This window comes from Pelobates fuscus, chromosome 7 (genome assembly GCF_036172605.1).
Source record: "Pelobates fuscus isolate aPelFus1 chromosome 7, aPelFus1.pri, whole genome shotgun sequence".
NCBI classification, from domain to species: Eukaryota; Metazoa; Chordata; class Amphibia; order Anura; family Pelobatidae; genus Pelobates; species Pelobates fuscus.
This window is the reverse complement of record NC_086323.1, coordinates 11,493,912-11,518,449: the sequence shown is the minus strand read 5'-3', so window position 1 is coordinate 11,518,449 and position 24,538 is coordinate 11,493,912. Positions and strand designations below refer to the sequence as shown.

At 43.3% G+C, this 24,538-nt stretch overlaps 1 protein-coding gene across 1 annotated transcript; it reads right to left on the bottom strand.

The window, feature by feature from the left end:
* Window positions 1-618: 618 nt before the first annotated feature.
* Window positions 619-22,760, bottom strand: CCDC17 (coiled-coil domain containing 17). The gene is made up of 15 exons (XM_063427152.1): window positions 22,714-22,760; window positions 20,713-20,963; window positions 19,355-19,486; window positions 17,512-17,574; window positions 17,131-17,260; window positions 16,475-16,628; window positions 15,989-16,108; window positions 15,620-15,756; window positions 14,932-15,054; window positions 7,723-7,946; window positions 6,884-6,969; window positions 5,203-5,418; window positions 2,946-3,168; window positions 2,746-2,856; window positions 619-1,390 (listed from the first exon to the last, which is right to left on the bottom strand). Exons 2-15 carry the CDS (start codon window positions 20,917-20,919, stop codon window positions 1,229-1,231), a joined length of 2,088 nt encoding a protein of 695 aa, XP_063283222.1. The 5' UTR covers window positions 20,920-20,963; window positions 22,714-22,760; the 3' UTR covers window positions 619-1,228.
* Window positions 22,761-24,538: the final 1,778 nt, after the last annotated feature.

Genomic DNA, 24,538 nt, shown 5'->3' with positions numbered 1-24,538 from the left:
TAAAGAACAAACACGTGACACCCACCAGCTAATGTATTCAGTGACAGATTCCTGAACTTGGAGAACGTGACAATATAAAGAATATATAGAAGAACTGGCACTAGATAAATTAGATAGAACTCACGATACAGGCAGGGAAGGGCTGGCAACATTTGGTCTCAAGGGCACATGCAGAAGAATCGGCTTTTTTTGCATGTGAAACTCATAGTTCTAATATCCCAGGAAATATCCTAGTGGGTCAGTGCAGGCCTGGAGAGTGTAATCCCAGACAGTGCTCTTTCTTCGAGTACTCTGCTAACAAACCTTCCAACAACCTTTCTGATGTTATTAATGATCAGACGAAAGGCGTGAGGCTGAAGCCCGCAAACCCTTTAATGCTTGCTCCCTGCCCCAATTGCCAGCTCTCCTCTATTTGCAGAAGCATAATGAACTCATTTAAAGGGATACAGAAAGCAGCAAAGTAACTTTAGCTTAATGAAGCAGATTAGGTCATAAGGATCATGCCCCTGCAGTCTCACTGTTCAAATCTCTGTAATTTTGGAGTTAAATCACTTATTTTATACAGCTCTAGCCACACCTTCCTGCATGTGACTGATTGTTTAATTTTCAATCAGAATTTTTTTAATCTCCTGCTCTGTTAATTTACAGAGCAGGGGATTAGAAATTGTAAATAAAACAGATTGTGCAATAAAGAAGGTTTAAAGATTAGATATCTCTTTACAGAAAATGTGTAGAGAGACTATGAAGGTCGCATGCAGGGAGGTGTGACTAGGGCTACATAAATAAAGTGATTTAACTCCTAAATGGCAGAGAATTGAGCATTTAGACAGCCGGGGTATGATCTCTACTCCAACATCTCCATTCAGCTAATGTTGTTTTGGTGTCCCTTTTTGAACCATTTCAGGCTATTGTTCTGACTTTGCACTGATTGCCCCCTAATTTGAAAACGTGTGATACTGAAGGTTAAATAGAAGTAAATTTTGTTTACAATATACAAACATTGTTTAAACATTTCACAGAGTATTCTAATAAAAGAACGTCACAGTGGATTGGAATGGAGGTCATTTCACAGATATTTGGAATACGGAATTTTAAATTGAATTGGAATGGGGGGTCAGCACATAGTGGTTTGAAATAGGAAACGTTTCATTGGATTGGAAAGGGAGTCATGTCAAAGAGATGTGGACTGGGAGAATTTCACTGTGAATTAGAATGGGTCACTTCTTTCTCACCTCTGACTGTTTTTCTGTTGGTTAGGAAGTTCCTCAACAGGGGGTGGATCAACATAGTCAGTGTAAGGGGAGAGGGACATGTTAAATGCATTGGTAGAAGCGTGAAAAGCTGGCCGATGCGTTGGGTTTTCTATTACAGCAGCAGGCGAGTTAGACATCTAGGGTGAGAGAGAGAGATTTAAATGATTAATGTTTCCTAAACTTTCTCACAGTGACACTGATGATTATGGGATTTTGTTTTTCAAATCAACTGACTTATTCATTGTTCTTTATTGGTTTTCCTTTGCCCTTAATTAGAGGTGGGACACCTGGAATGTGTTATGGCACTATGAATTGTGTCAAATTAGTCTAAAATATGCTAGGTCAACGTAGAATGTGTCAGGGCAACGTGGAATGTGTCGGGGCAACATTTATTTGTAAAATATTTTACCAGGAATGATACATTGCGATTTCTCTCGTTTTCAAGTATGTCCTGGGTCCACAAAACAATGTGGAATGTGTTGGGGCAATGTGGAATGTGTCGGGCAATGTGGAATGTGTCGGGGCAATGTGGAATGTGTCGGGGCAATGTGGAATGTGTCGGGGCAATATTTATTTATAAAATATTTTATCAGGAATAATACATTGAGATTTCTCTCGTTGTCAATTATGTCCATGTTGCACAAAACAATATGTAATGTGTAGGGACAATGAGGAATTTGTTGGGGAAATATTTATTTATAAAATATTTTATCAGGAATAATACATTGAGATTTCTCTCATTGTCAATTATGTCCATGTTGCAAAAAACAATATGGAATGTGTCGGGGCAATGAGGAATGTGTCGGGGCAATATTTATTCATAAAATATATTTTACCAGGAATGATACATCGAGATTTCTCTCGTTGTCAAGTATGTCCTGGGTCCACAAAACAATATGTAATGTGTCGGGACAATGAGGAATGTGTTGGGGAAATATTTATTTATAAAATATTTTATCAGGAATAATACATTGAGATTTCTCTCGTTGTCAATTATGTCCATGTTGCACAAAACAATATGGAATGTGTCGGGGCAATGAGGAATGTGTCGGGGCAATATTCATTCATAAAATATTTTACCAGGAATGATACATCGAGATTTCTCTCGTTGTCAAGTATGTCCTGGGTCCATAAAACAATATGGAATGTGTCGGGGCAATGTGGAATGTGTTCATTGTGCTGTTGCATTGTGCATTGTGCTGATACCTACCAAATCTGATACAATAAGGGAATGTATAAAAGTGTCACTAACAGAAAAGTTGAACAAAGTTCTAAAAGAGGTGAAGTCACTATAGTACCCAATAGATTATACAGGAACATTAAGCTGATTTCCTTTGCTCATCTTTGAGGATTTGTCACCACTTGTTTGTAAAAAGTTTACATATCACCCTGTAATTTACTTCCTTAAGGCTGTAGGATCTCTTCATGGTACATTTCAAGATACTAACAGGTGCCATTTTTGTGAAGCTGATATATTGTATGGGGCACTTACCAGAGGAGGATACTGGTAAAGTGAAGCATTCCTTGGGTCTATCTCTGCGAGTGATTGAAGCTCAGCATCTCTGGCATTTAGAACACGTAGAAAAAGTTCTGCTTTTCCAACCTGTAAGGTAATCAGTAGAGGTCACAGTCTGTACTTTGTCCTCCATTCACCATCTCCATTCTCCAGCTCGTTAACTAATACTGTCCTACCTGTGGGACTGTGTTGAGTTGTCCAGTACTCAGTCCTGGCCTCAGTGGTAATGCTCTCACCGGCAGCTTCCAACGTCCACTCAGCACCTGATTGTGTTGGTCAAACAGATCCAGCTTTGACCACCCGCAGGAAGAAACATGTTGGACCTCCTGGCCATATGGGTTGAACCCCCCTGAGGCCTGCAGCTCCATCACCAGAGCAATGGAAGATGCTGGACGAACCCTGCATTCAAAGGTAAAGTAATAACTAAAAAAGTAAACGTACATAAAAGTAAAGCAATACGTAAAATTTGTGTGCATTAAACTAGATTCTTTTATTGGTAGAGGAATATTTACACAGAAACCGTATCACGACAGCAGAAAATGATCAAAGAACATTCATCAACATGTATAATATTACATTTAAAATGATATCGTAATTTCACACATCTTTCAAGAACAAGTCTCGCCGCTTAGTTTCTATTTGACATAGGTTGGAGCCAAACATTGACATCCCATTGATGTTCTACAACAATTATCAGATAATTAATACACTTTGTTTAGAATATCCATGGCTAACTTGGTGCATTATTCGTTAATCAATGGATATAAGGTCATTGGTATTTATACTGAATCTTAGATGTTCGTTGTGGCAAACATAGCCACTTCTGGACTGTAATATAGAAAGGTTGTCTGTACTATGTGCTGTGTGTATTCTGCTATGTATCCTGTGTGGTAGATGTAAATGTACTGTGTATCTATGCTATGGTAATTCGCATGCTGGCAGCCGTAAGCTACCAGCATGCAAGTACTTGGTTCGACGAACAGCGGCTATCCGGGCCGTTCGTGGAACGAATGCGGGCCCCCCTGATAGACCACACACTTAGGAGCGTGTGGCACTCGTTAACCGATTGCAACAATGTTGCAATCGGTAATTAGAAGCTCTCCTAGGTGGCCGTCGTTCGACTACCGACCATGCGGCGGTCGGCCATCTTGGATTCGCTATTCTTCAGCAGTGTTTGGTCGTCGAGCGCCTGGAACTGAAAACGGCTACTCGACGACACAAACACCGCTGGACTTCCAGACCATTCGGGAGCCCGGTATTCGGTAGAATCGTTCCCCCAAGTATAATCGACAGTTTGAGGGGAACTTCGATGTAAACTGTATTTGTTGCGGCGTTCGGTCATTTCAGCTGGGATCTGAGCGGTATTCACCCAAAAGATGCGCTCAGACCCCAGCTATCTACCGAACGTTCGGTTATTTAAATGTACCGTATAAAGCTTATAAAAAAGATTTTAATGTGAATTGGCAGTTTTGCTACACGAGGGGATAATCCACTTAATCGTCCATTTTAGTGGGAGTATCCCTCTCGTGTAGCAATGCATCCTGGGAGAATTACACTGCATTATGGGAGAAATCCCGTGAAACTTCTGTCAGGAAACCCCTTGCATGGGGAACTGTATAAATATACAAGCCTGTGAATAAAGCCAGTTAGTTGACTCCCAAACTGTGTTTCGTCCGGTTATTGGGAGGATTGGGATATTGCCTTACTTTTCAGCGCTGACTGTGGATTTACTTGTGATACCAGCGGAGATCGTGGATTCTACTATTACACTCCGCTACATTCGTGCAGATCCATTCCACATCAGCAATCTCAGAAACAACATCTTTCTTCCCAGTGAATCACCAGTTTTCTTCAAATCCTCTCCAAAATCATTTAGAATTTGACTTTTGGAGGGTTAGAGAGACGTTACGTGCCCAGACTGTGTAAACCATGTACTGCAAATATACTTAATGTCTGCACCCCAACATCCTGCTTTTAGTTTGTATTGTTTGGTAGAATTATACTTCTCACAGTAGAGATTGACATTTTGTAGTTCGCGTCAGACAACAACAGTTGGGAATCACAAAGTATCCAGAGGTACAATGAAAAGACCCAGTGTAGATGTAAGAAATGGAGAATAAGTATGGAACCCCAAAAGGTCCCTAATTGGGGGAGTAGTGATGAGAAAGGAGTCCCTACCTTTAATAGTCCTAGGGATATAGGGGGATAAAAAAAAAACATTTTTTATCCCCCTATATCCCTAGGACTATTAAAGGTAGGGACTCCTTTCTCATCACTACTCCCCCAATTAGGGACCTTTTGGGGTTCCATACTTATTCTCCATTTTTCGTTATTTATCAATTGTGGGTTATTCCCCAGTAGGGAGGAGTTAGTAGGGCTTTCTCACTTTTTTCGTAGATGTAAGAAATACTTTTACAAGAGGTTGAGCTGTACCTGGGTATTGGTTGCTTCGTGGCCAACATGGCAATGTTCCCTTTTGGTGTATTAGCCAGGTGTGGCGCAGAATGCCACATCTCACAGGGCACGTCAGGCAGGGAAGTGGTTTGGCCCATCCTGTGTCCATTACTATAGAGCCCGCTGAGCAGACGCACTTTCTGAAACGTTGGCTCCAATCCAAGAAGAAAGTCATAGAATATGACAAAGCCAGCCCTGTGATCCGAGAGGAGACATGGAGAGAGCCTGGGGTTATCCACAACCAAACATCCAAACATCTACACGTTCAGAACAGCTGATCAGTTTTCAAGTCATTGTTTTACTGTAGAGACTAGAGGCTTCCGGTGGTTAATTGTTTTTTCTAATAACTCACTGACTGACTACTGGATTCTTGTCTGACTTTAACCATCAATCAATCAAACTATGTAACAAGAACTGCAATTTAACATTCTGATATTGCACTCAGAATGCAAATGGCATGAATTCAAACAATCCCAACATGAACATAATAAACATTACACACAATCTAGAGATAGAATTAGGAGAGTCATTATATCATGTCAAATATTAATAATAGCAGATCTCTTAAAATGGTTTAACTGTCATTTTTTTGTAAAATAAGGAATGAAGTGGAAGTACGGGGTGTTGTAAGTTGGGATCTAATAATAACTGTATGGATTGTATTGTAATTGATAATGTTACACAGAGAAATTGTATAAAACATTTGTGATTTTAAAGGGACACAATAATACAGCTTAATGTAGTGGTTCTGGTCCCTGCATCCTCAGCTCTGTAAGCACTGCCTTTACAGAGAACAAGCGGCGTTTACATTGCTGCCTACTAACATCTTTTAGTGACAGTCAATCTGACAGCTACTAGAGGGACTTCCTAGGTACGGTCCTGCAAAGGAGACACTGAACACTTCTTATATGGAGGCATTATTATCATTATCGCCATTTATATTGCGCCAACAGATTCCGTAGCGCTTTACAATATTATTAGAGGGGGGATTTAACTATAAATAGGACAATTACAAGAAAACTTACAGGAACGATAGGTTGAAGAGGACCCTGCTCCAATGAGCTTACAGTCTGTAGGATTGTACATTTCTATGAAGAGATGCTGATTGATTCAGTAGATTCCGTAGCGCTTTACAATATTATTAGAGGGGGGATTTAACTATAAATAGGACAATTACAAGAAAACTTACAGGAACGATAGGTTGAAGAGGACCCTGCTCCAATGAGCTTACAGTCTGTAGGATTGTACATTTCTATGAAGAGATGCTGATTGATTCAGTACAGCGTTTTGCCACACACTAACCTCTACGTGCTTTTCTATGGAGTGTTTGTATTCCTAACAGTATAGTGTTCCTTTAAAAATGTTATAACAGAACCATCAAATAGAGAGGTTTCACAATGACTTCCATCCAGCAGGATAATGTTCTAGTTAGTCCAGCCACAGTATGAGACCCGTGTATGGTAAAAGAGCTTTAAAGATATTGCCAGCTCCTGAAAAATGTATTTTCATCCTAGATTTTTGGGGCTTCCAGGTATGGCAGCGATTTTAGAAGATACCAATCAGTTACGTTCTGAAACGCTTTAAAATAATTCTAAGCTCTAAAAAGGTTTACATTGCTTTAACTGAGTGGAGGAAAATTCATGGACATTGTAATACTTACACAGGGTCATATGGTGCAGGACCCAGTGCGTCTAAAGGCTCCATAATGTGTCTGTTTGCTGCCGGGCTCGGAGGTCTCATGGAATCCTAGAACAAACACGGACAAGTATTACGCTCTCTCCATTAAAGGGAGACTCTAAACACCAAAACAACTTTATCTTAATGAAGCAGTTTTGGTGAATAGATCCTGCCCCATGCAGTCTCGCTGCTCAATCCTCTGCCATCTAGAAGTTAAATCACTTTTGTTTCTGTTTATGCAGGCAGAGCCACACCCACCCTGGCTGAAACTCCATTAAGATAAAGTTGTTTTGGTGCTTATAGTGTCCCTTTAAGGACATGTAAACTAATGTATGGGTACAGAAAACGCAATATTTTAATATTTTAATGTGTATTTTCTATGTATTATTTTAGGTACTGTCGCACTTATACAAACTGAAAATTGTATATATTTTTTTAAGTATGAATAATGCTTTTAAAAATATAAAATAATAGTTTTACTAAAATTAGGGTTTATTTTTCGCTTTATTAGAGTCTTCAGGACTCTGAGTTAAACACCATTTCTACCTATGTGGTACTACGAGTTTTGAAATTCATGGGTAGATTCAGGCAATGATGGGGGGATTGACTATGGTATGATGTTTGTTAACCAAGAGGCAGCATTGTATTGTATACACCAACCCATCAACATCCTCCATACTATATTGGGACAATGCTCCAACGTACAGTTCCTGTACATCTCTTTCCTTATTTCTGTACCTTGATTTCTCTTCAGTATGTACTTTTTATTTGCCTCAAACTTTTTAAAATTATTTGTTTCAATAGCGCAGTATGGTTACTCACAAGCCCTCCTGTTACAACGGCAGCTTCTGGTCTCCCAGGTAGTTGTTTAGTTGGATGCATGGGTGGAAGCATTGGTGGTGGCATGGGAGGTACAAAAGGTGGAGGCCCTTGAAGGGCTCGAGGGGGCATTCTGCCAACATCCCGTCTTAACATCCCAATGTCAGCCTGGAGCTGGGCCATTTGTTGAAGATTCTCCCGATGCATCTCAACCATTTCAGAATCCCCTGTATGGAAACAGCAGAAGAAACCTTGTGAGAAGAGACATCATTACAGACAAAAGGTGGGCAGGTCACACATTTCACAGGCAGAAGATGTGATTTCATGTGATTTCCATGATTTACATGGAGTCACAATAGACACGAGGCTAAGTCAGTGCAACCTAGAGTTTGATTTTTCTGATCAGAAGATATAAATAGAGATTGTTATGGTACACCCCGGTACACCCCGGTACACCGCTGAAGATGTTCCCTTTCCGAATAGAGAAGCAGCTAATGAAAGCTCCAATTAGCCGAACAGGAACCATACGAAATCCTTCACGAACCAAACAGCCGAACGAGTAAACCATACGAATTCAATACCCCCAAGTACGAGACCAAGCTCCGTATTGAGGGTTAAGCAGAGATCTGTTTAATCTGGGCTACCTGCCCGGTATTTATGCGGTATTCCACTAGGTAGACACTCCCCTGGGGGACCTGGTGGAAAACTGGGACAAATATAATACAGTAGCCAGTCACAGTGGCACAAGCATAAATACTCCCCTTTGGTGTAGATAAACCCTCCTCTCTATCCTGGAGATAATTGGGAAGTAATCCAATTATCTCCATGGATAGAGGCTAAACTCCATTTTGTACCTGAACATAAAAATACAATAAAATCAATAACTTTAAATTCCACTAACAGAATCCCCACATTCAACATATCCCCAGATAGCTTAGATCTGAGCGCACATTATGACTGAATGGCGCTCAGATCACATACATACAGTTCAATCGCCATGGAGCCAAAGTCTTTCACATTGTCTTTCGGTATATGAACAGGCTCCATGGGATGGCTATCTGGGGTGCGTCTATTCGTGCCAGAAAGTACCGAACGGACAGACGTTCGTGTGCTGGATGGCAGAGAAGGGAGGTCGGCGGATTCAGCGGTGTTCGTGCAAAATAGTGTCCGTTTTCAGTTCCATAGTTTGGGTGCCGAACACCGCTGGCCGTTCGGGACTTTAAAATGGCCTCCGCCACGTGGGAGTTACACAAACAGCGACCTCCCAAGTTCATCAATTAAGCTGCGGTTAACCGCAGCTTCTGGGAGGTCAATTGATGGCACACTCCAGTTCCCAGGTGGTCGATCGTTCGGTAGTTTATGAAATAAGTGAACGGAGGGTACGGACAGGCAATTAACCAAAAGATAGACGACATTTGGAAGAATTCATTTTACATCTTGTTACACCGGACTGCAAGTTGAAGCCATAATGATGCCATTGAATGTCATGTCTAATATGACCCTTTGTGTTGGCATTCCATGTGCCACAAACAGTAATAAAGACTTCAATTATATCAAGAAGCAGTATCACCTTATTCTAGGTCATGGCTCTCTGCTGTTCTGTCAGCGTGGCTGCATATAAACTAGACAGCCACGCCGACAGGTTTCAAACTTATCTTGGTCACGGCGGGCAGCTGCCCAGTTTACCTCCTTTCCGGTCCCCAGCGGGTGCGATGTTCTTAGGAACACCGGCCGCTGCGGTTCAGGATTTTATAATAAACTTACCTTTACCCACATTAAAGATGGCGCCAGCGTGCGTGCGATGTCACGTCATAGACGTGCACGTACATTATGGGGTCAGAGGTCGGAGACAGCCAATTACAGCCTAAAGAGGGTTATTTAAACCCAAATTACCTTTTTGTCAGTGCCCTGTCTTGGTTTCCGCTAGCTGGTTATCTGACAGGGTGTTCCTGATCGTGTTTTTCTGGTATTTGACTTTGGCTTTGTTTTGACTTCCCTGATTGTTGCATCTCATTCTGTGTCCTTGACCTCGGCGAGTATTTGGACTATTCTCGGGTATGTTAAGTCCGGCCATTCTAAGGTCCGGTTAGACGTTATCCTTAGTCTTTAGGTGTGATACAATTCTGTGTGCTGGATCAACTATAATCCTGACATTCTATGAATAAAATGCAACAAGGACAAATCAGCCCTTAGACAGAGTCTGTGGGGAATCAGCACCTGGAAACCCTTATTTTACCATCCATAACTTCCAGACTACGACACCATACACCCCAAATCTTCCATCTGCGTTCTGGAAATATACAGAGTGTATACACCCCAAATCTCCCATCTGCGTTCTGGAAATATACAGAGTGTATACACCCCAAATCTTCCCATCTGCGTTCTGGAAATATACAGAGTGTATACACCCCAAATCTTCCCATCTGCGTTCTGGAAATATACAGAGTGTATACACCCCAAATCTTCCCATCTGCGTTCTGGAAATATACAGAGTGTATACACCCCAAATCTTCCCATCTGCGTTCTGGAAATATACAGAGTGTATACACCCCAAATCTTCCCATCTGCGTTCTGAAAATATACAGAGTGTATACACCCCAAATCTTCCCATCTGCGTTCTGGAAATATACAGAGTGTATACACCCCAAATCTTCCCATCTGCGTTCTGGAAATATACAGAGTGTATACACCCCAAATCTTCCCATCTGCGTTCTGGAAATATACAGAGTGTATACACCCCAAATCTTCCCATCTGCGTTCTGGAAATATACAGAGTGTATACACCCCAAATCCTCCCATCTGCGTTCTGGAAATATACAGAGTGTATACACCCCAAATCTTCCCATCTGCGTTCTGGAAATATACAGAGTGTATACACCCCAAATCTGCATCTTAATTTGCACTGCTCTGCCACAGAAATATAATATAAGTTATACTACTTATAAGGTGAAAGTTACTTCAAATGATTTCAAATTCAATATTGCTAATCAGCATGGCGTGGCTTCTAATGAATGCGTATGTTACTGGGAGATGGGTAGCCAAGCAACAATAACAGTTGGCTGGCAAATACCTCTTGCATAAAAGGTATCAGGAATGAGAAACAATTACAATTATGTATATATGGCAGATGTATTCTGCAGCCCTGTATAATAGATAAACAAGACAAACGTATTCCAACAAAACATGCATGGCATACTGCAAATTACTGAGAGTTTTATTGCTGTGGAGCTCTGTGATACAGTCACACACATAACTGAGATTTATTGCTGTGGAGCTCTGTGATACAATAATGTGCAGTGTGTGTGAGTGTGAGTTTTATTACTGTTGAGCTCTGTTATACACTCATACACACTGCACATTGCTGTGAGTTTTCCAGCTGTGGAGCTCTGTGATATACTTCTAAACATTATAGTCCTATTGTACAGCACTGCAGAATTTGTTGGCGCTTGATAAATAATAGGATAGTATAAAATCTGTGGATGTCACATCCATTTTTGTGTTTTCTAATAACCTTGTAGAAATCCACACCGCTGTATATTCCTGTATGCTGTAGCTGACGCTCCCTGTCAATAATTGCTATAAGCTCTGTCCTTTGCACCTGGCAGTCGGCATAGAGCGAGCGACAGAGATAACATTAAACATCGGGGGCTATTTATGAAAAGTATCTGCTCTGGAAAGTGGTGCCAACGTGAAAAAGGGGTGGAGTCAATAATGCGATGTCCCTGCTGACTGGTTTCCATGGCGATTTAGAACACAACACTTTTTATATATAACCGCCATGTTTCGGTTTCTCCCACTTATTAGCATTGTGGGCCCGGGCATTGTATGAACAAAAATGGTTAACACATTATTAAAAGTGCAATTCATGTTTTTATTCAATGGTATAATTTTCAGAGAAGCAATTATGTTTTTTTCTTTAAGTAAATTCCACACAGCCCCCTCCAGCCCCCCCAATAAAAAGCATGGTTTAAAGAGACAGAAATAAAGCAAAGCATATGAAAGAAAGCCATGTATAATGTACAATGGGAGGAGCTACACTGAGAGCTGGCTGGCATTTTGTGACAAAGAATTCCGGAATGAGATTGTATTGATCGCTATCCAGATAGATAAATAATAGTCTGTTAATATGAAGGGATTGATCTTCGTATACAGAAAGCTGTTAGAAGGACAGGAGGCGTCAGATGAAGCGTTTCCTGTCACATCTTCCACCTGCTTGGGGATATTACCGGTCTCCATTATTAAGGAAGTCTGCAATAAGATAAGGACAGTTTTTTTAATTTGAATGTTTAGCTAGCTCCTCACCTAAGTGGGTATATTCTAATAGTTTCTGTTGCTTTCCTAATTCACTCTAATTACGCTATTACATCATCCAATCCTCTAGGACCCGTTTCCTGGTATTTAGGGATACACCTCTGGCGTTTCCAAAATGTGGGGGTAAATCCCCCATAAACAGCACTAATAGATCACGGGCCGCAGCTTGTGCCTGCTTCTGCAGAGCTCTGTGCATTCATTGGCAGATTTATGGCTTGCTCACAATGCACAACACTGACAGGTTACCTTTGTCTGTAAACTAAACTGTGACAAAGTCACTGTAGTGGTTATGGTGCCAGGCGTTAGGTCAGCAAATGAGACCACACTATGCCCATTATATAGCTGATAGTACTCTGGCCATTATGCCTCCATGCCTTGGAAATCATGTGGAGTGTGCAGTGTAAGTAAGGAAATATTTATATATCCCTTTATCCCACAATCCTAGGGAATGAAGAATAGCTGGGCACATTTAAGAGGTACGCTCTGGGGCTTATCCAGCCACATGTAAAATTCGGACAAATCTAAAACCATGAGGCCAGCCTCCCCGTCCACCCATCTCCTCTCCACAGAAGGTGAATGCCACAAAACAAGCTGAGCCAACTGAGCAGACTTGTAATACGTAAGAAGATTGGGGTGACTGAGGCCACCCCTTCTCTTAGAAGTAACTTTCTGGCTATTCGGTGTCTCTGGTTTCCACCACGTAAAGGCATATAGAACTGAAGTGCATCTAAACCCTGCTTAGTTATAGAAGAATGAGGGACTGAAATAATAAAGACACAAGTTAGGAAATTCATTTTAATAGAATGTATTCTCCACATCCCTGAGATCGGTCTGGAATCCCAATTGTCCAAATCACACATCAGGGTACAAAACAAGGGATCATAATTAGCAGGCCCTAACTAAAGTGGATCCACCATCAGTCGAACCTCTAAATATTGTAGGGTGGCAGCTTGAACTTTAAAAACAAATTGCTCGGTATCTGCTCCATGCATGCAGCTGAAAGATCAGGGGGCATATCGCTCATTGTGTTCATATTCACCTTATGCCAGATATAACCTTATTTGTAGACAGGCGCCCACCGAGGTAAGGTAAGGTAGTCAAAAGATCAATCAGGGGTAAATGAAGGTCATTGGCATATACGGACACAGTAAAACTATTGCTCAGAATTGACAAAACTGTGATCCCATGGTAAGTCCTGGTAAGATGCAAATGGGGCCATTGATAAGGCGGACAGAAGAGGGGAAAGGGAACATGCTTATCTTATCCCATTACATAACAGAAAGTGGGTGCACAACGAAACCTGGAATTATTAATTGGGCCCAGGGACCTGTATTTAACCCCTTAAGGACACATGACATGTGTGGCACGTCATGATTCCCTTTTATTCCAGAAGTTCGGTCCTTAAGGGGTTAAAGAGGTTGAGTAAATTCTCTAGGGAAACCCCAGTGGTCTAATAATCTGAATAAATATGCCCACATCAAATGCTTCCTCTGCATCTGAAGAAAAGACCGAAGGAGGAGTTTGCGTCTCAAGCCCACTAACCCCCCCCCCCTCCAAAAAAAAACCTGTATTTCTGCAGGTATTTTCAAGCATTTGACGAGTAGGTTAAACCCCACTTGATCTGGATGGCTAAGACTAGTCTTAAGTGGATTTAAATGGTCAGCATTTTAACAAAGTTATTAAGCAATATATTGGTCTAAAGCCATTGGGTTCTTTCCCTCCTTAAAGGGACACTCCAGGCACCCAGACCACTTCTGCCAATTGGAATGATCTGGGTGCCAACTCCCACTACCCTTAACCCTGCAAGTGTAATTATTGCAGTTTTCATAAACTGCAATAATTATCTGCAGGGTTAACTCCTCCTATAGTGGCTGTCTACTAGACAGCCACTAGAGGGCACTTCCTGCTTCATAGCACAGGTTTTGTGCTAGAGCGTCGCTGGACGTCCTCACGCTGTGTGAGGACCTCCAGCGTCGCTCAATTCCCCATAGGAAAGCATTGAAAAGCATTCCTATGGAGAGCTCTGATGCACATGCGCGGCATTGCCGCGCATGCGCATTAGGTCTCCTCAGCCGGCTGGATCAGTCTCCCCCGCCGGCTGATGTGATGAAGGGGAGGAGCGGCGGCGACCCAAAACCACCGCCGAGGGACATTGGCGGGGGTCTCAGGTAAGTCACTGAAGGGGTTTTCACCCCTTCAGCAACCCGGGGATGGGTGGTGGGAGGGAGAGGGGACCTGCAGTGCCAGGAAAACAGATTGTTTTCCTGGCACTGGAGAGTCCCTTTAAGCAATAGTACCATATTGGCTAATTTCATCTCAGGAGAGAGAGTTAACACATAATCTTTTAATGTGTCAAACAGCACACTTAAATGGGGTACTAGGATGTCATGGTTAACCTCCACAGAAACTATCCAAATATACATTGCATAATACACAGCGATACATTGTATAATACATAGCGATACATTGTATAATACATAGCGACACATTGTATAATACATAGCGATACATTGTATAATACACAGCGATACCTTGTATAATACACAGCGATACCTTGTATAATACACAGCGATACCTTGTATTATACATAATGATACATTGTATTATACATAATGATACATTGTATTATACACAATGATACATTGTATTATACATAATGATACATTGTATAATACACCGCGATACATTGAATTATACATAATGATACCTTGTATAATACATAATGATACATTGTATAATACACAGCGATACATTGTATTATACATAATGATACCTTGTATAATACACAGCGATACATTGTATAATACACAGCGATACATTGTATAATACACAGCGATACATTGTATAATACACAGCGATACATTGTATAATACACAGTGATACATTGTAATTGGTACTTACCATTGGCCACCTTCTTCTTCTCTCTTAGCAACTTCAGGTTAAAGATTTCTTCTTCCAGCCGCTGGTTCTCCATTTCCACAGCCATCAGCTCCACGTCCAGCCCACGGGGGGCGCCATCATGTCCTGTAATCAGGAAGCATTTTTTTTTTTTTTTTAAATGCAAGCAAGGGTTTAGGTCAGGGGGTAAGCAACCTTTGCATTCAGGTTGTTGTCTTCCTGACAGCCACTAGAGGCGCATTGCGGCACTGACCCGTAAAACTCATGTGAAGCAGAATGTACAATGCTTTCCTATGGGAACACTCTAATGCACCTAAGGGTTATAATCGTAACGCTATAGTGTTCCTTTAATGCAGTACTAAGATATAAAGTAAGTAACCGATAGCTGCTGTTATTGACTAGCGATGGTGACACACATACCGAGTGATCTCTTACAGAATGACACAAACATGAAAACAGGTATACAAATGCACAAAGACCCCTGCCACACACAAACACAGATCGATCTCTTACACAAAGATGAACACACAAAGAACCTCCTACAAGAAGGCATATACACACTCACACATCCTGTACAAGCAAACCTACTCATATAAACAGACACAGACAGACTCACAAAAACATTCAAACTCTCACACGCTGATCCATACACACACACACACAAAGAACCACAGCTACACACACTACATACGTTTCTTCTTTTTCTCTTTCCGCTCCTGTTTGAGAGTGATTCCTTCAAAAGTCAAAGCCTCTGCCTGCAAGTCCCGCATCTGGGCCAGGACGGACGGGTCGCTGCCTCCACTCTGGACATATGCCAGTTGCAGTGCGCTAGGAGGGGCAAGGAATACAAAGATATAAGGTGGGATACATGCAAGATATTCATAGAGAAACCTGGATGATGCGTATGAGAAAATCTATTACTGTATGTAGATTTGTGTTTTGCATGTTAAAATTAATGGTAAAGTAAAGCATTCCTTTATATAAACAATATAATAACGGCAACGAAGTAATGTAATTGTGGTCTTCCCACATCCACTGAAAGTGTTGGGTTAGTCATTACCTAATTTCGGAGGAAAGCGAGGCTCCACGGGCAGGAAAAGGTATGAATTGAAGAGCTGGTTTCTCTTTTTTAGCCGGAGTGCTGGGCGCCCTTTCCTTCTTCGATATCTCTGTTTTGATTCTACAGCGGAACGAATGAAGTAATGATATATATACTCTGATTACGGTGTTCAATCCTGGACCCCGGTGGGCAGCTATAGGTCTTGTTTCTTTATAAACAGAGTTCTTTTTGGATCAGAGCAGTAAAGACAAAGATGAATTTGAATTTATTTTACTCCAATATTCCTATTTAACTTTGTATCCTGATCTTTAAACTCAGTATCAATATGAAGCCGTTACACTATGAGATAATAATCTCACAGTCCTCTTAATTCCTTTCACCTACCCAGAGTGTTTCTATTGATCTTGTTGGTGATCAATCTATTCTTATTTGGTAATAGGAATTGGTAATGAGGATTTGCAGTGTGTAAACACAAGCCAGTTGTACCTGCTTTCTGACTGGATGAGTCCAACCTGGTCTCGCAGGTCATCCAAAGCCATCTGATTCTTTTCCTCCTGGGCCTTTAGTTCTAGAAGGATTTGCTCAATGTGACCGGTTGAAGATCCTGCGTTGGCGACATCTGAAAGGCGCTGACGGATTTCTGAACAAGAAACCAAAAGTAATCTAGTTCATTCATTCATTAACTATTTGTGGTGCGTTAATGCCAGAGCTACGGGAGTTAGGTCAAGACGCACCTATAATACATTAATCCATGGATCGGAGGAGTCTCTACTGAACTTGGAAAAGTAAGATAGCTACAATACATAATTCTATACCAGGCCCTGGGTTCTACTGAACATGTGAGTACCCTCCCTTCATCTTTTGTACGGGAAAATGGAGAATGGCTTTGTGTTTAGTGATAAAACATTTTGTCTATTTAATTCTGTCTATTTAACGTACTTGACTTTGGCCCAAATTTATCAAACGGAAAATGACTACATTATGGGGCAATGATCTAAAAGAGAGCAGTCTCTATAGAAACCAATGTAACGTTCCTCCATTTTTAAAATGTTGTCCAGCGATAGGATGCAATAGAAAGATATGCTATCGGAAGGCCCATCATTCCCCTTTGGTTGAATTTATTAGATTCCCCTTACACTTGCCTTCTCTCTGCTGTTCCAGAGTTTGGTTCCGGGCCTGGATATCTGCCAGGTAACGTCCGTGGGCGTCGGATAACTCCTGCATGCGATCCCGATACTCTCTGTCCCACTGAGACTGAGGGACGAAGTCTTCCTGAAGTATATAAAAAATATGATCAACATCTACAATTAGAGATGTAATGGTTGAGTACAGATATTAAGTCTAAACAGTCTGAAAGTTGACTGGATAACTGGTACTGATTACTTTCCAGGCCATCCCCAATACCATATACAACCAGGTTACAATACTAAAAATGAAAAAACACAAACGCTATAACTATACTCGTCTAGAAGGCTTGATATGGAACTTATTGGAAAATCCAGAATGCTGCTTTACATAATTACCTGAAACTGATACGATCTCAGTGTCGGGACAGACACCTCCAGTGATTTCCGCAGTTTGTGAAACTAGGGAGAGAAGAGAAGAAAGTCATGTAAAGCTGGTGTAACCAATCTGCACGCTATCTAACAACGGAGGAAAGATAATCTGAATTGCCAACAAAAATTGTAAATAGATTTAGTTTATACATTAAAACGTTCTAATCTGTAAAAAAACATTTAATTTAATGTTTGACATTGTTTTATTTAATTTATCTTTTGCATAGTTATAGCTGTCTTCTCAATCTTTTAGTGTATCTAAATTTCTTAGCTTGGGGGCGGGGCCGGACCGCCGAGCTGGACAGTCGCAGGCAAGCAGAGCTCCTATGCCTTTAAAACGAAAAACAGACCGACGGCTACGAAGCCTAAAGCAGAGGGACCGCTGGATCCAGGGAGAGGCTGGCTCACCGAGCTACAGTCCCCTGGAGGAGACATTTTCGCTAACCTACATGAGGCCTTCTCCGGCAGTGAGTGGGGCGGACGGCCGCTGCCCCACTATCCTGCCATACAGCACCCAACCTGGGGCACAAATCTGAGCGGACTCGGCCCCGTTCCCCCCCCCCCTATGGACCGGGGGGGTGATCCCGGTACTCACCCTAAGGCCTTGATCGTGATGCCGCGGCCGAAGCTGGGGGGTCAGACCGCTAGGTACAAGATGGCGGGCGCCATGTGCGCAAGCGACGAAGGGAGGACCAGCACCTAGCACTAGTGCCCATGGCTGACAAAGCGGCTCCTGCCTTCAGACACGGCTAAGCCGAGAAGCGAGCTCACTTACCCCCGCAGCCACTTAAATCAGCAATGACAACGGCGGCACAGGGGGGTAGGAGGTAACCCGCGCACTGACTACTGCTGCCTGAACGGACTGAACCCGTCACCGGCACGAAGACGAACTGACCACTCACCCCACACCCAGCCTGCGACAAATCCACCCAGGAACCGACAACACCGAGCTCCCCTCCACGGCTGATGCCGACCCTCAAAGAACTGAGAGGGACAAGCATACTACAGCACAGCTGCAGACTCACAGGAACCAGCGAGAACCTCACAGTGCAGCATGGGTGGACTGTGTCCTGATGCCTGCCCTAGTGGATATTCGCTTCATGGTATACAGATAGGGCAGAGCAGGTATCGAAGGATAGTGGGACTCTCATTGAGTGTGGGGTCTCTGGACCACCAGGAAGACGGCCACCCGCAGAGGCAGCGTGGGTGGTCCCGATCGGCTGGGGTGATAATAGCATTAAAGCGATTTACCTATGCACGATTATTGTTTATTCACAAAGACTTAGTTTACTTTCATGATGTATATGTTGCACCAGCATAATTTAGACCATTTAAAGCTAAGTCACCGCATTGACCCAGCCTGAATTTATTATATAGCTGCTTCTACAATCGATTGTTTGTACTTGTCATTAATTTAAAAATGTTCTTGTTCATCTTGTGCCCCGCATGTTAGGCGTGGGAAATGCTGGAGGACTGCTCCTGGGGCACCTCTTGCCTGCCTGTACTACTCATATGCACAACAAAAATAAAGAATTAAAAATAAATTTCTCAGCTTGGGGGGGTAAGAGCAGAATAATTATCAAGGAATGGGGCATAGAGCGTGATAGCATGTGGGTGCTGAACGTATGAGAAAGAAAATTCATCATTAATCATCAAGGTTAGTCATTACTGGCTGAAGCCCTGGTGATCTTAGTCCAGCCATAGTGTTGGTCTGTATAGATTTCTTTGCTCTCGTACGATATGTACCAACTTCTAGTTCATTGAATTTTGAAGGATAAACAGCATCCTGGTATTTTAACTCTTTGCTCACCTCTTCAGTGAGGCTTTTCAGAGTTTTACTGTCAGACACACTGTTCCGTGGGCCGTATTCTCCCAGAAGTTGCTGTTCTCTCTGGTTTAAAAGGTCCTCCTTTGCTCTCAGTCGTGCGTAGCTATCCCTGGTCTACAGAAAAGGAGACAACAATAAAGAACTATAATGCAATATCGGCAGACATTTTTAAAGTATACGCTGATATTCAGGCACAATAGTCTCAACTCCTAGGAGTTTATTCAGTAAATTGGACCTGTTACCTAACACACACACACACACACACACAGGGGAATTCACTAAAGCCTCAGTTTGTGAAAATTCTAAATTAATTTCACATTTTAGGCCAAAATGGCCACATTCTATAGATTCTTCAATTTAGGTTTCAGGCTTTCCTACTTTTATCTGAAATTTTAAATTTTAATAACTTTTCATTTCCAACAATTTACAATTTAGAAAATATCCAGTATTTTTCCAGAAATTAGTTTTTAAAATAATTTTACAATACAGAGCTCAAAATCAAGTTCTAACCTACAATCTGGGTGCCAACGTTACTTGCTAATGCAATTACACGATTCCTGGGCATGCAGAGCATAGCAGCTCGTGCAATGATCCGCAATCCCTTTTTCTGTGTATATTTGGAATCCAGACAAGATTCCTTTTGGGTTGAACACACCGCACCTCCACTCCTGGTGGCCCTTTAGAAGGGACTACAGCAAAGCATAAATATTGCAGTTAGAATGTTTCTCAACCCTGGTAAAATGAATCCCTACCATAGAACCGGTCCATAACCAAGGGAACTCTGAAATATTTTATATGGAATCCCTACCATAGAACCGGTCCATAACCAAGGGAACTCTGAAATATTTTATATGGAATCCCTACCATGGAACCGGTCCATAACCAATGGAGTTCTGAAATATTTTATATGGAATCCCTACCATAGAACCGGTCCATAACCAATGGAAAATATTTTATATGGAATCCCTACCATAGAACCGGTCCATAACCAAGGGAACTCTGAAATATTTTATATGGAATCCCTACCATGGAACCGGTCCATAACCAATGGAGTTCTGAAATATTTTATATGGAATCCCTACCATAGAACCGGTCCATAACCAATGGAAAATATTTTATATGGAATCCCTACCATAGAACCATTCCATAACCAATGGAGTTCTGAAATACTTTACATGGAATCACTACAATAGAACCGGTCCATAACCAATGGAAAATATTTTATATGGAATCCCTACCATAGAACCGGTCCATAACCAAGGGAAAATATTTTATATGGAATCCCTACCATAGAACTGGTCCCTGTAGTAACACATGTGGAATAATTCATGGAGGCTTACTTTGAAATCAGGAGTCTCGGACATCCTTGGGACTCCTCTGCCGAGAAGTTGCAAGTTTTCCCCTTTGTCTACATAGAGGGAGCTCAGAAGTGTAGGATCTCCAATATGGCTCCCAAGACAAAACTTCTCCTTGTGTTTCTCCAGCAGTGGATACGAACGGAAAACCATATTACAGTTGTGGCAGCGATGATTGCCCAAATCAGCCATTCTGGGGGTTGACGTGTGTCTAGTACTGGTTAACGATGAAATACCTGCAGACAGAGGAAAGAAAGCCACATTAGCTGAGAATTCTGCCACATCATGGAATGGGATTTATTCACCAAAATATGAATTGAAGCAAATTGAATGGTAAAATGGACGTGCTGTGACTGTAGCGGAATTTGAGAATTTTTACACACACAAAAAAAAAGTAGCCCAAGTTTTACCATTTCGTTTTCAATTTGCCACAGATTGGAGTTTAGTGAATAACCCGCAGAATAACTCCCCCCACCCCCCCTGTACTCACACAGTATCTCTCTCACCCCCCCTGTACTCGCACAGTATCTCTCTCACCCCCCCTGTACTCGCACAGTATCTCTCTCACCCACCCTGTACTCGCACAGTATCTCTCTCACCCACCCTGTACTCGCACAGTATCTCTCTCACCCACCCTGTACTCGCACAGTATCTCTCTCACCCCCCCTGTACTCCCAGTATCTCACCCCCCCTTGTACTCACACAGTATCTCTCTCACCCCCCGTACTCACACAGTATCTCACCCCCCGTACTCACACAGTATCTCACCCCCCGTACTCGCACAGTATCTCACCCCCCCCCGTACTCGCACAGTATCTCACCCCCCCCGTACTCGCACAGTATCTCACCCCCCCCCGTACTCGCACAGTATCTCACCCCCCCCCCGTACTCGCACAGTATCTCACCCCCCTTGTACTCACACAGTATCTCACCCCCCCTGTACTCACACAGTATCTCACCCCCCCATACTCACACAGTATCTCACCCCCCTGTACTCACACAGTATCTCACCCCCCCTGTACTCACACAGTATCTCACCCCCCCTGTACTCACACAGTACCTCACCCTCCCCCCTGTACTCACACAGTATCTCACCCTCCCCCCTGTACTCACACAGTATCTCCCCCTCCCCCTCCTGTACTCACACAGTATCTCACCCTCCCTGTACTCATACAGTATCTCACCCCCCCTGTACTCACACAGTATCTCACCCTCCATGTACTCACACAGTATCTCACCCCCCCTGTACTCACATAGTATCTCACCCCCCCTGTACTCACATAGTATCTCACCCCCCCGTACTCACATAGTATCTCACCCCCCCTGTACTCATACAGTATCTCACCCCCCCTGTACTCATACAGTATCTCACCCCCCCTGTACTCACACAGTATCTCACCCTCCCTGTACTCACATAGTATCTCATAGCCCCTGTACTCACACAGTATCTCACCCCCCCTGTACTCACACAGTATCTCACCCCCCCTGTAACCTGCAGAGTATCTCACCCCCCCTACTCGCACAGTATCTCACCCCCCCACCCCTGTAACCTGCAGAGTATCTCACCCCCCTGTAACCTGCAGAGTATCTCACCCCCCTGTAACCTGCAGAGTATCTCACAACTCCTGTAACCTGCAGAGTATCTCACAACCCCTGTAACCTGCAGAGTATCTCACAACCCCTGTAACCTGCAGAGTATCTCACAACCCCTGTAACCTGCAGAGTATCTCACAACCCCTGTAACCTGCAGAGTATCTCACCCCCTGTAACCTGCAGAGTATCTCACCCCCCTGTAACCTGCAGAGTATCTCACCCCCTGTAACCTGCAGAGTATCTCACAACCCCTGTAACCTGCAGAGTATCTCATCCCCCCTGTAACCTGCAGAGTATCTCACCCCCTGTAACCTGCAGAGTATCTCACCCCCCTGTAACCTGCAGAGTATCTCACCCCCCCTGTAACCTGCAGAGTATCTCACCCCCCTGTACCTGCTATTTCCCGGAGCTCAGTGAAGTTTGCTGTCAGACTGGGCGGTGGTTTCCATGGAGACCCCGGGAGCGTTTTATGGGCCTGGCCTATAGTGTAATGGGGAGGGGAGAGAGATAGTGTAATAGACACAGCCAGAGAGAGAGAGAGCCCTGCCAGGGATAGTAATATAGACACAGCCAGAGAGAGAGAGCCCTGCCAGGGATAGTAATATAGACACAGCCAGAGAGAGAGAGCCCTGCCAGGGATAGTAATATAGACACAGCCAGAGAGATAGAGCCCTGCCAGGGATAGTAATATAGACACAGCCAGAGAGAGAGAGCCCTGCCAGGGATAGTAATATAGACACAGCCAGAGAGAGAGAGCCCTGCCAGGGATAGTAATATAGACACAGCCAGAGAGAGAGAGCACTGCCAGGGAGAGTAATATAGACACAGCCAGAGAGATAGAGCCCTGCCAGGGATAGTAATATAGACACAGCCAGAGAGAGAGAGCCCTGCCAGGGATAGTAATATAGACACAGCCAGAGAGAGAGAGCACTGCCAGGGAGAGTAATATAGACACAGCCAGAGAGAGAGAGCACTGCCAGGGAGAGTAATATAGACACAGCCAGAGAGATAGAGCCCTGCCAGGGATAGTAATATAGACACACCCAGAGAGAGAGAGCCCTGCCAGGGAGAGTAATATAGACACAGCCAGAGAGAGAGAGAGCCCTGCCAGGGATAGTAATATAGACACAGCCAGAGAGAGAGAGCCCTGCCAGGGATAGTAATATAGACACAGCCAGAGAGAGAGAGCACTGCCAGGGAGAGTAATATAGACAGCCAGAGAGAGAGAGAGCCCTGCCAGGGATAGTAATATAGACACAGCCAGAGAGAGAGAGCCCTGCCAGGGATAGTAATATAGACACAGCCAGAGAGAGAGAGCCCTGCCAGGGATAGTAATATAGACACAGCCAGAGAGATAGAGCCCTGCCAGGGATAGTAATATAGACACACCCAGAGAGAGAGAGCCCTGCCAGGGAGAGTAATATAGACACAGCCAGAGAGAGAGAGAGCCCTGCCAGGGATAGTAATATAGACACAGCCAGAGAGAGAGAGCCCTGCCAGGGATAGTAATATAGACACAGCCAGAGAGAGAGAGAGCCCTGCCAGGGATAGTAATATAGACACAGCCAGAGAGAGAGAGCCCTGCCAGGGATAGTAATATAGACACAGCCAGAGAGAGAGCCCTTCCAGGGAGAGTAATATAGACAGCCAGAGAGAGAGAGCACTGCCAGGGATAGTAATATAGACACAGCCAGAGAGAGAGAGAGAGCCCTGCCAGGGATAGTAATATAGACACAGCCAGAGAGAGAGAGAGCCCTGCCAGGGATAGTAATATAGACACAGCCAGAGAGAGAGAGAGAGAGAGAGAGAGAGAGAGCCCTGCCAGGGATAGTAATATAGACAGCCAGAGAGAGAGAGCCCTGCCAGGGATAGTAATATAGACACAGTCAGAGAGAGCACTGCCAGGGATAGTATATAGACACAGCCAGAGAGAGAGAGCACTGCCAGGGATAGTAATATAGACACAGCCAGAGAGAGAGAGCACTGCCAGGGATAGTAATATAGACACAGCCAGAGAGAGGGCACTGCCAGGGATAGTAATATAGACACAGCCAGAGAGAGAGAGCCCTGCCAGGGAGAGTAATATAGACACAGCCAGAGAGAGAGGGCACTGCCAGGGATAGTAATATAGACAGCCAGAGAGAGAGAGCACTGCCAGAGATAGTAATATAGACACAGCCAGAGAGAGAGAGCCCTGCCAGGGAGAGTAATATAGACA

What these genes read in the sequence shown, in the direction of transcription:
- CCDC17 (XM_063427152.1), bottom strand. Translation starts at nt 20,919, where the DNA reads ATGGCTGATTTGGGCAATCATCGCTGCCACAACTGTAATATGGTTTTC. An exon ending in TCTGGAACAGCAGAGAGAAG is followed by an intron (nt 16,629 to 17,130) that starts GCAAGTGTAAGG and finishes TTTCTTGTTCAG; the next exon opens with AAATCCGTCAGCGCCTTTCA. An exon ending in TTTACCAGTATCCTCCTCTG is followed by an intron (nt 1,391 to 2,745) that starts GTAAGTGCCCCA and finishes CTCTCACCCTAG; the next exon opens with ATGTCTAACTCGCCTGCTGC.